The 13,178-nt window shown below is 36.7% G+C and overlaps 1 protein-coding gene across 3 annotated transcripts in view; it reads right to left on the bottom strand.

Moving 5' to 3' along the window:
• Positions 1-10,675: 10,675 nt before the first annotated feature.
• GIN1 (gypsy retrotransposon integrase 1) overlaps positions 10,676-13,178 on the bottom strand; it is a 31,441-nt gene continuing 28,938 nt past the window's right edge. For all 3 annotated transcript variants that reach the window (XM_008527653.2, XM_008527654.2, XM_070571365.1), the window contains one exon: positions 10,676-11,365. In XM_008527653.2, coding sequence (XP_008525875.1) covers positions 11,097-11,365 — 269 coding nt within the window. In that variant the 3' untranslated portion in view covers positions 10,676-11,096. The remainder of the gene's footprint in view (positions 11,366-13,178) is intronic.

Here is a 13,178-nt window from a genome sequence, read left to right as displayed (position 1 = left end):
GTAGGGAGAGATGTGAAGCTAGTATGGAAAGGGCTGAATGTGTGTGTGAAGAACAGAAAATAGTCAGCTTTCTGCTTCTTCACTGCCTTCAGCGCCCACTCTGTCTCCTCTAGTTTTCCAGACATACATCACAGTTGGAATAAAACTCTTCGCCCCTGGAACCAAACACAACTTCCTCTGAGTGAAATGAAATGTCATATTGCTTCAGCAAAGCCCTCTATCCCAATGACCTTGATAATGTAGGTATCTTAGTAAAATTACGTACAATGCTAAGACTTTTCGGTTCTATTATTCACTGACAGAAATTCAAAGGAAGTCTTAGAATTACAGGCTAACGACTTCAAGTTTGTGAGGTGGAATAGAAGATATTCCAAAAAATTTCTGATGCTTATTCTGGAAAAAAAAAAGTGCTCCTCTCTCCAGTTTTCAAATTGCCAATTGAGGTAAAACAAGGAAAGTGATATTGGAACAACCTCAGAAAATCTATATAAATTACATTGGATTGTAAATTCCTTAGCAAAGACAAAGTACTATGTGATTGCAAAATCATACGTTACAGCAGAGACTCGTGTTCTGCCTCATTCAGTTTCCACTGGCAGATGAGAATGCAATTCTTGAGAACTTGCCTGCTCTATTTGTAGTCCCTTAAATGTGCTGTTAGCATTAGCTACATCCATCAATAGGGGGAAAAGGGACAAATGCTCTGCTGTTGTCATTCATAAAGCTAGGAAACTTGCTAGAGCATCTGTTTGCTCTGCCAGGTAATATAAATAATGCCACGGAGGCTGTCTAATCAATCACCAGATGCTCTGGATTGCTGCCTCAGCAATGATTAACAAGTGTGGCAGGTCAACGGCAAGCGCAGATCTCTGCAGCCAAGAGAACGCCTTGGCCTCCCCCAAAGGGAACATATTAATTAAAGTTTTATTTTGGAGAGTTCTGAACTGTGCATAGATGAATACTGAAATCGCATCCCCTGAACTCCAGACTCTTATATTCAAATATCTACCGAATACCTCCACTTGAATGTATGGTAAGATTCTCAAACTCAACGTGATCAAACCTGAACTTCTCTTTTCTTTTCCAAACCCGCTCCTCCTAGTCTTCCTTATCTCACTTAGCCGCGGCTCTATCCTTCTTCCAGGTCTGCAAGCCTAAAATGTTTAGAGTCATCATGGACTCCTCTCTTCCTCTAAATGCCTACATCCAGTGTCAGCAAATTTTGTCTAATCTAGCTTCAAAATATAACAGATAGTGGGGCCGGCCCAGTGGCTCAGCGGTTAAGCTCGCACGTTCCGCTTCGGAGGCATGGGGTTCGCTGGTTTGGTTCCCAGGTATGGACATGGCACCGCTTGGCAAGCCATGCTGTGGTAGGCATCCCACATATAAAGTAGTGGAAGATGGGCATGGATGTTGGCTCAGGGCCAGTCTTCCTCAGCAAAAAGAGGAGAATTGGCAGCAAGTGTTAGCTCACGGCTAATCTTCATCAAAAAAAAAATTATATATATGTATAAAACAGATAGTAACCAGTTCCACCACCTCTATTGCTACCAATGCCGTCATCCACTCTCACCTCAAGTATTGCCACAGCCTCCTAACGAGTCCTCCACTGCCCTTTCTCAGTCCGTTCTCGTTCCAGCTTCCAGAGTGATTATCTAACAAAACAAATCAGATCATGTCACTCTTCTCAAATATCTTCAGTGAGCTTGAATGTTATTCAGACTAAAAACAGGGTCCATACAATGGCCTACAAGGCCTGAAACAATTTATTCTACCCCTTACCTCTCTGATCTCCTTATATTCCTCTTAACTGTGTTTTCAGTATCCTGGGTCCCTTACTATTCCTCAAAACACCAGACACAGAAACACTTCATCACCTTTGCACTTGCTGTTTCTTCTCTCTGGAATGCTCTTCCCTGAGGTAGACACATGGGTCCTTTTCTCACTTTCTTCAAAACTTTGCCCACGTGTTACCTTCCTCCATAAGTTGATTTTTCTGCTCCCTATTGTGTTCCTGAATTCATCCATGCTTTTTGGTTCTTTTTGTAGCTGGAATTTATTCATTTTAACTGCTATATAGTATTCCATTGTATGAATATGATACTATCTATTGATATCTATTTTGACTCCAATGTTTTGCTATTACAAAAACTCCTCCTATAAACATATTCTTGAACCTGGTGCAAAATTACTGGATTATAGGCTGGTGCATCTTCAACTTTGCTATATAATGTTAAATTGTTTTTCCAAAATAGTTCTATCAATTTATACACTTACCAATAATGTATAACTATATTGTCTTCTCTATATCCTTGCTAATATCTCTAATTATTCCCTATCTGGTAGGGTTTAAATCACCTCTAATAATGGTTTTAGTTTGTATTTTTTTCTGGCTATTAATGAGATTGGGCATATTTTAATATGTTTATTGGCTGTATCAGGATTCCAAGAAGGAAGAAATGACAAGTTAGGATAATCAAAGGGACGAAGTATATGGGGTGTAGGAGGACCCAGACTGTCAGCAATAGAGCTGTTTCCATTCCTAGATCCAAAAGGACAAGAAGAGGGAGAAATTACTGGAAACCCAGAAGAATAGAGTCTTGTAAAGCAGGGTCTTTGGTTGAAAGAAAACCACCACAGTGAGGAAGGGAACAACGAGAACAAATATCTCAACTTCATTTTCCTTCCTCCTTCTGATCTTCTGCCAGGAATCTCCATTGGCCAAATCCCACTAGAAGTCAGAAGGAATGGGAACCCTGCTGATGTTAGTCCACAGAAGCCAGGATCCTTGGCAGAGCACAGAGTGAAGAAGAATGGAGAGTTGGTATACAGGGGTAAATAAAAGATATTTGCAGGAGCCATTTGGCTTTTCTCTTTTATTAAGCACCCATTCAAGACTTTTGCCCGTTTTTATATTATCTTTGTTCATACTGATTTATATTAGTTCTTTATGTGGACAATTATAACTATTGAAGATAAGATCAGTTTTCTAATTCTTATGACTCCCTCTTGTCTTGTCTTAATATGCTGCCTAGAGCCTCCAGTATAATAGCAGTGATACTTGTCTTGCTCATGATCTTAAAGAGAATACTTTCAATGTTTTCTTCATTAAGTGTAAATGCTTACCATAGATTTTTTTCCTTAATCACGTACACTTTATCAGGAAAAGGAAATACCCTCCTGAGTTTGTCAAGAGTTGATTTTTTAAAAATTTCAAATGAATGTTAACATACAGCAAATATTTTTCTGTATCTACTAGATCAAGGATTGATGAGCTACGGCTCCCACAGGCCAGATCCAAACAACAATTTTTACTTTTGTAAATACAATTTTATTGGAAAACAACCACACCCATTTGCTTAGTATATATAGCTGCTTTCACACAGCAACGGCAGAATTGTGTAAGTTCCAACAGAAACTGTATGGCCTGCAAAGCTGAAAATATTTACAATCTAGATAGCTCTTGGCAGAAAACATTTGCCAACTAGATGATTATGTAACTTATTTTTTAACATCTGATCATATGGTTTTGCTATTTTCGACTTGCCGCCCCCCCCCCCCCAAATCCCTTCTCTGCCCTTTTCTGCTCTGTTTCCTAGGATGCTGATCTTTACTGCTTGCATCCCCAAGCTCCCTTGCCCCAGGCTTCCCATGGGGGCTGAAATGAGAGGCATTGGCGGGAGATGGGAGGGTGGTACTCCCCATTGGTCACAGTTTGGGCAGCAGTTGTCACAGTTCTGAACTGTTATGGTTCTGGCAGAGGTTGCATTCCTCTATGGCTACAAATACTGATGGTTAAACCCTCTTCCATAATCCCATCTCTCACTGGGCATTTCCTCTCCTTGCCCCTTCAGGCCTAGAGGTTTCTGGCTGTTGCTGGTCACCAAATGTCCCACCATCCCTTGTGGGTTCCATTAATCTTTCCTTAAATAGTCTTCCTTAAATTGTCTTCAGTTAAAACTGTTTTGTGTGTTTCATTTCTTTCTCATCAGATCTCAGAATTGTAGTTGTTAATTGTATGATTGCTTTTCTAACATTAAATCAAACTTGCCTTTTTGAGATCCACTCAATTTGGTTATAAAGAATATTGTTCTCGGCCGCTGGATTCAGTTTGATAATTTTCCTTTTAGGTCTTTGTGTTCATGAGAGAATGATCTTTTGTTTTCCTTTCTCATTCTATCCTTTGCAGATTTTGCTATCAAGATTACGCCACCCTGATGACAAGATTTAAGGAGTGTTCCTCCGTTTCTACACTAGGAATAATTTGTGTAAGATTAAAATTAGATATTCCTTAAATTTTGTTATAAATGTTTGACGAAATCATCTGGCTTATTGTCTTTTCTTGAACCACTTTTACAGGTTAAATTTATCTAGAATGTATCCATTTTATTAAGCTTTTAAACTTATTGGAATAAAGTAATATTCTGTCTTTTAAATATCTGCATATATGTGGTTCTGATGCTTTTTATATCACAATATTGTTTATTTATAAATTCTTTAGGTTTATTTTTTTTATTAGGCTTGCTAGATTAGTCTCAATTTATTAGTGTTTTCAAATAAGCAACTTTTGGTTCAGTTCATCAGGTCATTTTATGTTTATTTTCTATTCCATTAATTTCTATTATCTTAATGATTTCAAATCTATTTTCTTTGGGCTTATTCACTTGTTCTTTTTATATCACATTAGATTGGATACTTAGCTCATTACTTTATAACCTTTATTTTTTTCCAATGGGAGCGCGAAGTCATGAATTTTCCTGTAAGCACAATTTGAGCTGCATCCCACAAATTTTTTTAAACAGCTCTATTGAGATATAACTCACATACCATACAATTCACCTCTTTAAAGTGAATAACAAGAGTTTTTGGTATATTACATTGTCTTAAAAATTGTGGTAAATAAATATATATATAAAAAACATAAAAGTTGCCATTTTAACCATTTGAAGTGTACAGTAGTGACACTAATTACATTCACAATGTTGTGCAACCATCACCACTATCTAGTTCCAAAACTTTTCATTACTTCAAACAGAAAATTTGCAACCATTAAGAATTAACTCCCAATTTCCCTTCCTCTAGGCCCTGGTAACCACTAATCTACTTTCTGTCTCTATGATTTGCCTAGTCTAGATGTTTCATATAAGTGAAATCATACAATATTTGTCCTTTTGTGTGTGATTTATTTCACTTAGCATAATGTCTTCAAGGTTCGATTATGTTGTAGCATCATTCAGAACTTCGTTCCTTTTGATGGCCGAAAAATATTCTACCGTATGTATATACCACATTTTGTTATCCATTCATCTGTTGATGGACACTTAAGTTCTTTCCACCTTTTGGCTGTTGTGAATAATCCTACTATAAACGTTGATGTATAAGTATCTATTTCAGTCCCTGCTTTCAGTTCCTTTGGGTATATACCTAGGAGTGGAATTGCTGGGTCATATGGTAATTCTGTGTTTAGCTTTTTGAGGAACAGCCAAACTGTTTTCCATAGTGGCCACAGGATTTTACACTCCTATCAGCAATGTACGAGGGTTTCCAACTTCTCCACATTCTCACCAACACTAGTTATTTTTCTGGGGTTTTTTTTGTTAGAGCCATTCTAGTCGATGTGAAGTAGTATCTCATTGCGGTTTTAATTTGCATTTCCCTAATGACGAATGGTGTTGAGTATCTTTTCATGTGCTTATTGGCCATTTGTAGATCATCTTTGGAGGAATATATAATCAAGTCCTTTGCCTATTTTTAAATTGAGTTATCTTTTTGTGTGTTGAGTTATAGGCTTTTTTTTTTTTTAATGTATTCTGGATTTTATTCCTTTTCATGTTACATAAAAAGAAACCATTAGCCCTTTAACCCATAACACATTATCTAGCTCAGGTAAAATGAGTGATTATTAAACATAGTCTGTGATCAGTACGACTTAATAGGGGACTGACTCTAAGTCCTATTCTCAAAGCCTAGGAAGATTTGCCACTGATTTGCTTCTGGCTGTGACTGAGTCATATAAACCACCACTATGATTATTTTATCACTGTTTATTTACCAAATAAAATTGAAAAATGAATAATATATGTGTATATTTGTCAGGATGGAATTCTAAACGGAAAGAGCAAAAACCGAGAATAAAATACTGCCCAGAAACTGTAGACTGTGATATATACATTACTATGCAATAGGAAAACATTCTATTGGAAGAAGAGACCCATCTTTTTGTATTTTTCTCCCCACTACCATATGAAAATGGTAGAGGGGAAGGAGAGAAGTCAGAGTCCTTTTCCTTTGGTTTCTCCTCCTTTCTCCACTTCAATTTCTAGGGCTTCTTCTTTCAGAACTAAGAGAGTGAGCTTCATTGGGATGTAGAGGAGAGGAGTGAGCTTGTCATCAGCTATTTGGTCTCCTCCAGCTACCCAGCAGGCCAAGGAAATGGCTCTCTTCATGGTTTGCTCCTCACAAGGACCTTCAAAGTTTGGACAATGACGTGGTCAGAAAAGGAAGTCCCCTGGATCCAGTGCTCCTTAACTTTTAAACAAGATTGTGGGTGGGTACACAAAGGAGGTGGCATGGACGGGGGTGAGGAAGTAAGGAAGGAGGTTAGGAGGACGTCGAAGGGTTAGAAGAAGCAGAAGAATCATCTGCCTTAAGCCTCAAGCTCAGGGCAAACTGCCAATTTAGATACTTTTTAGTTTGATGGCATTGAACTGATCTTCGCCTGCTAAATATCAGCTGCAGCACTACACAGAGCCAGTATTTCCCTTTCAAATAAATGCATTCGTAGGAAACGAGTTTGCTTTTTAAATGCTTATTTTGGTTTTTAATTATTAATTATAATGATTAGAAACTCCAAATGGAAGTGACCCAGTCCTTTTTAGACCTCTGAATGAAACGTTACAACTTTCTACACAGTCAAAAAAGTGGAACAGAATACTCATGCTTTTCAAAGCTTGAGGTAGGGATCCTAACAAGATGTCTGTGCAAAAGGCTATCAATGAGACTTTAAGATTGGATGTAAGTAAAGAAATGCAGTCATTATGAATTACCGGTCACTATTCCACCACCCTATTGAACGTAAACTCTAGGAGGGCAGGGATTTCTGTCTCTCACTAATGTAACCTCAGTGCCAGAACAGGACCTGGGACACAGTAGGTCTTTAATACATGTTGAGTATATGAATCAATCCCATAGCCAAACATGTAATAAGTTTTCTTTTATAAATCTTACTTTTTTTTAGATGGTAATGTAAGAAAATTTTACACTTGAAATGTTAATCATGATATTTAAAAATAACTTTTCAAACCAGGAAACTATTCAAAATGTATTTTTTCTTTATTGTGTATTTCAGCATCTCAATTTCCTTTTGTATCATATTTTAACTGTTCATAAAAATACCACAAGATGGCATACAAAACCTCATAAAGACATGTCTGGATTTTTTTGGTCCAAATTTTACTATACACTTATCTTATAGAAAATCTCCCTTAAATCCAGGCAAGAGGGACCCACTCTGGACCCTTTGCTTGAAGGTGAAGGTCTCACTAAAGCATACGTCCCTCCCTGCAGGGTGAGAAGACCACAAGGCCCATGGACATGCCCTTCCTCCCCTGGAGAACTTCTTCCAAGCCTTCCTGGTCTGCCCCAGGAGGGTGGACAGAAAGCTGGAGAGCACATTGCAAAGGCCTGAGCTGGGAAGGGGTGTGTCTACACGAGCCGGGGTAGGTTGTTCTTGGGAGAGGATGGCGTTGGGACACAGAGGGCTCTCTGAGACCAGCTCTCCCCACTTTGCCCAAACTTAAAAGCTTGAGAAGTCCAAGAATTCTAGTAAACTTAAGAAGGTGTATTTGCTGAGGCAGGAATAGCTTGTTAGCTTGATTTACACCTTTTAAATATTTAGGTATATGGCATGTGGACTTTCATTTTTGCTCTTGACTGGGTCCTGCAAACATTAAAGACAGGACTATGAGTGTGTATATAATTGGTGGGTATTTTCTGTATTTGTTTACTTAAAATCTGTATGTGGAATCTCTACATTAGAATCCTGAGATTTCAGTAATAAAATCAGCATTTTATTTGAATAGTTTATACTGGATATTTATCAGGAAGTAAAAATAACTTTCATCATACATGGCTTAGAACAGAACTTGCAAACAAAGGTGAAAACGGCAGCTATTACAGCTATCCACCAATGTTTTGCTTTTCCTCCTTCGAGGAATATAGTAGGATGGTACTTCCTGTCCTTTGGTTTTAGGCGTGGCTATGTGGCTAGTTTTTTTGGTAAGCTTTGGTTTAGACTCTTTTTATGACAGTTTTATTGAGATGATTCTCAAACTATAAAATTCACCCTTTTAAAGTTTACAATTCAGTGGATTTTAGTATTTTCAGAGTTATGCAACCATCATCACTAACTTGAGAATATTGTCATCACCACAAAAAGAAACCCATACCCATGAGCAGTGTGTGACTAGGTTTGACCATTATAATGTGAGTGGGAAGGATGTGCATAACTTCACAGCAAGTCTCTTCAGAGCTGGTGCTCAGTGCACCATCTTCTCCCCTTGCCATGGTGGCAGGGTGAGGCTCCCTCAGCCTGCATCTTGGAGGGAGCATGAAAATGGAACCAAGCCCTTAATGAACCAAGAGGATTCGCTGTTGTTTCAAGCCACTAAGATTTGAGGATTGTTTGTAGACCCAGCACAGCATAGCCCAACATTACTGATGCACACAGGATAAAGGTCTGTTTGATGAGAAATTATTTAGGAGAGGCAGAATTTTTAAAAAAATGCTTAGAAATTGTCATTCTAAAATGACTCACTAATTATCCTCTTATAACGGAAAGAGGCTGATTTTGAGTCAGATAACCATTGAAAGTTACTTCACTTGAGCTAAGAAAAGGACAATTACTACTTATATTTACCAAAGAGAGCGTCCAAAATGACTCCATCATGAACTTTGTCCTGCTGATGGAAGCAAGATAGGTATCACTGTTTGAGACAACCATGCTTTCTTAAGGTTTCTTTCTGGAATTCTACCTGGATTTATGTGGTCTGTGGTATAAGACAAGGTCCTAGATTGATTTCTTTCCCCCAATCACTATCACTTAGCCTACATCAAACATAATTTAAATCTTTCTTCTTAAATTAGTAATTGTAATATAGGTCTCCATTTTCAGTATCACGCTCACTGTTCAGTATGGTTGACACATAAAATATGTGAGATACTCTGTAGATCTTAAGATATGCTCCATTCATTACTAAGGCTCCCAGAATAGTTCAGGTTTCTATTACTCATCATCACTGCAAATCCTATCAACTAATCCTCATGTTTTTCTTCCCTCATCTTCAATCAATTCTTTACTAGCTGCCACGTTAAATTTCCTAAAACAAGTTCTGATCATGACACCTATACAAAGACCTCCAATAGCTCTCAGAAAATAAAAAATAATTTAGCCCTTTGCTAGAGCTGCTGTAACAAAATGCTACAAATGTGGTGGTTTAAACAAAAGACACTTACTCTCTCACAGTTCTGGAGACTCCAAATCTGAGACAAAGGTGCTGACAGGGTTGGTTCCTTCTGAGGGCTGTGAGAAAGGATCTGTTCCACGCCTCACTCACAGTTTCCGTGGTTTGTTGGTAATCTTTGGCATTCCTTGGCTTACAGAAGAATCACCCCAATTTCTGCCTTCCTCTTCACATGGCATTCTCCCTGAGTCTGTGTCCAAATCTGTCCCTTTCATAAGGACATGAGTCATACTGAATTAGGGCCCCACTCTAATCCACTGCGATCTCACCTTAACTAACGTTAGTATCTGCAATAATCTTATTTCCAAATAAGGTCACATTCTGATGTATTACAGGTTAGGACTTCAACTTATGAATTTGAGGGAGGGAAACAATTCAACCCATAATCCTATTCAAAGCCCTTCAATGTTTCCTACTTCCCTTTTCAGCCTGATCTGTTCCTCACTACTTCACTTTACACCCAAGGCACTGTGGACAACAAAAATCCCTGCCCTTTTGTGAATCATTACAATACTCTTCTGTTTCTCTGCATTTCTTCTCCTCTAATTCTTTTGTACTCTTTCACCAAATCCTATACATTCTTCAAGGTCAAACTCAAATGATCCTTCTTCCATAAGCATAAACCTAAGTTTCCTATTCATAAACAACCTTTCTTTTTTGCCTCCTTAAGTACATTATTTGTCCTTCTCTTATGGAATGTAGCAAGTAACTTCTTGTTTGCATTGTACATGGCTTATATGGTCTATATTCCTCACCAGACTGTAAGTCCCTCATGAGGATGAGGCACACATCTGACTCATCTTTTGATTTTCCCACGGTATGCTTCAAAGTGCTTTATAACAAATATTGTTGAATGAAGATAAACATATCATAGGAATTATAGTTGAAAATCTTTGACATTATTTTATCGTTATTTACTTTTTTATGATTGCAGGAAAAATCTTATTAATGGATGCTTTTGGCTTTAATACATATTATGGAAATGCACAAATGTTTTCAAACGAACATACAGTTTCAGATTCTAATCCTACGCCTGTCCAACAAGGTAAAAGTACCAGTATCCTGTAAGACCTCATTAAACAACTCTAAATATTTTCCTACAATACTGTGTTTAGAAGTTTCAATGATACAAAGAAGTTTCACTTAATTCATTGTTATGGTTTAATAAATATTTATTAATCTCATTCTAGGTAGTTCAAACTTATTTTTTAAAAGGGGGGAATATTAAAAAAAAATTAAAACTGAAAACATGGATCAATACCACACAAAGATTTGAGAGTTCTGAGCTGGAATTTAGTTTACTTCTTAAGAAGCAAGCATGCTTTGCCTGTTCTCTTTTTAGAAGAAAAAGTAAATTCTATATATTATATACTTCCTTTGCCTTTATATATATGCACTGACATTCAAACGTGGCACAACTTTACATAAATAAATAGTTATAAAATAAACCTTTAGGATCTGTCACTAAGAGTGTGTAAAGATACGTCTTCTATACAACCTTTTTTAATGGAAAAGATATCAAGATTCAAGGAATTGTAATTCTAAAGAAGAACTTTAAATGAATTTCGTTATTTGCTAAGTTAAGTACTCAAGGTTTGAAGAGTCCAAAAGACTGAAAGTCTGCTTTTCAAGAGTACTATGATCCTCTATCAATGGAGAGATTTTGGCATTTCTGTATTCTAGTAGTTCACGATCCTTGCTTGATGTCAGTAATTCATTCTCGACTACACCAATAGTTGCATCTTCTACCAGAATACTGGCTTGGTATGCTCCAACTGGAATTTCAGGCAATCCAATGTAGTCATGATCTGCCACTACTGAACCTTGCAGGAGATAAAGACTGTCTGAAAGAAGAAACATCATAAGTTTGCCTTTTAGAATTATAATCAAACATCATTAAAAAGAATTAAACAATGTTAAATGTGGAACAAAATTCCAAGTAATAAAAATTAACCATCAAGTTTAACTTCTGGTGGGTTCTCCTATCTACTAAATAAATATACATGCCAAAGAGTAAGTAAAATGATATATAAGCTTGACAGTACATATATATAGAATTCAGGAAAGACCAAGGATTTTAAAAGAGTCAAGTTTTCCTGTTTCTTTGACCTGTCTTTGGTAGGTGTGGGCAAGGAAGGGGCTCAGGATTATGGTATAGATTAAAAACAAAGTTATAAAACTATATTTTTAATGTTGGTATCCTTAAATATGCTTTTGCAAAGCATTTTTGGGTGAATTAATGGGGTCTTAAAAGATATTTTAACAAAACAATTACTGAATCCTTACATTTACAACTTTAGATAATTTTCCAATCTTTATAGAACCCATATTAGGACAATAATGTCAAATTGTTACAATATAAAGTCATAAACTAAAATGAAGATAAAGTTTCTAGAATCAGTCTTATATGATAGGAATGTGTAAGCAGGTAGGCTGCAGTAAAGTAGTTTTAAAAGCTCAGCTTATTTAAGTCTAACTTAATACAAAATACTTATAAACTTGTAAGGTGTAGCTAACTCCATACTGAAATATTGACAAGAAATTTCTCTTGTCAGCATTTTATTCTATTTTGAGCAAATTTATCATCACTACAAGGAAAAAAAATGCTCAAAGTGAATGTTAAACTGATAAAGCAGTAGCATCTTTATAAATAAAGGTTAATGTAGATAAAAGGATTCCTCCCTACCTGACATTTAATTCATTACAAGGAACTCTTCCACCACAGCTGATTAACCTCCTGGATCCTGCCTTCTCTTTCTGGATTTTCTCCCAAAACATTAACAGATTTTCTTGAAGATTTTAATAGCTTAAAGAGTCCTCAAATTTTAGTTCGAGAATTAACAAAAGGAAGATTAATTGCCCATTTAAATTGGAGATCAATGAAAGTTTCTCAGAGCAGACAAATATTCTGGAACATGAGCCAACTCTAGCCATCCTCATACTATGTGAAAAGCTCACTTGGGCCTATTCCACTCCCAGAATTTTATACATTTAAGAACTTTCAATTTACAAACTTCACTAGATGAATCCAAGCTATGCTCTCTACCAACAGATGGCATAAGTGGACTCGGGCTTGTGAGGACATTTAGTTTTGCCTATTTGGTTCTTCATCAGACAAAGTATTCTTGGTATTTTAGTTTTGAGAAGTTTTCTAAGTTTAATCCCACCAATTCTTATGAATGCAAAAGTAATAACTACATTGAAAATGCTGTTAAGAAATACACATATTTATGACAGAAATAAAAATATGGATAATTGAAAGTGGTAAGACCATGAATTTTGTTATGTTAGTATGGGATGAATTGCTGGACAAGAGGCATAATTATGAAAGATAAAGAAAAATCATGTAGCCCATGAGAAGTGCTATGTGCAATAGCAGCAAGAAGGAAGAGAAATGGTCAATGAAATTGAAATACTTTTCGAATGTGTTGCTAGACTTTTAACACCAAAGTTTGCTGTTGGCCTGTTAATACCGGAGAATGCTAGGTAGTAGTTTATAAGTGAACTTAAAAAGGTTAGGTATGGTCAAAGTGTTGCTGATCAAATTTTTCTAATAAGCCATGGAGAAGTCCATAGATTCAAGGCCTGAACAATGCTGCAAAGTATCCGTGACAGCACGTACCACAGAACTTAAGGTATTTCCAAATATTCTTACAG

This window comes from Equus przewalskii, chromosome 13 (assembly GCF_037783145.1).
Source record: "Equus przewalskii isolate Varuska chromosome 13, EquPr2, whole genome shotgun sequence".
Lineage (NCBI taxonomy): Eukaryota > Metazoa > Chordata > Mammalia > Perissodactyla > Equidae > Equus > Equus przewalskii.
This window is presented reverse-complemented; position numbering and strand designations above follow the sequence as displayed.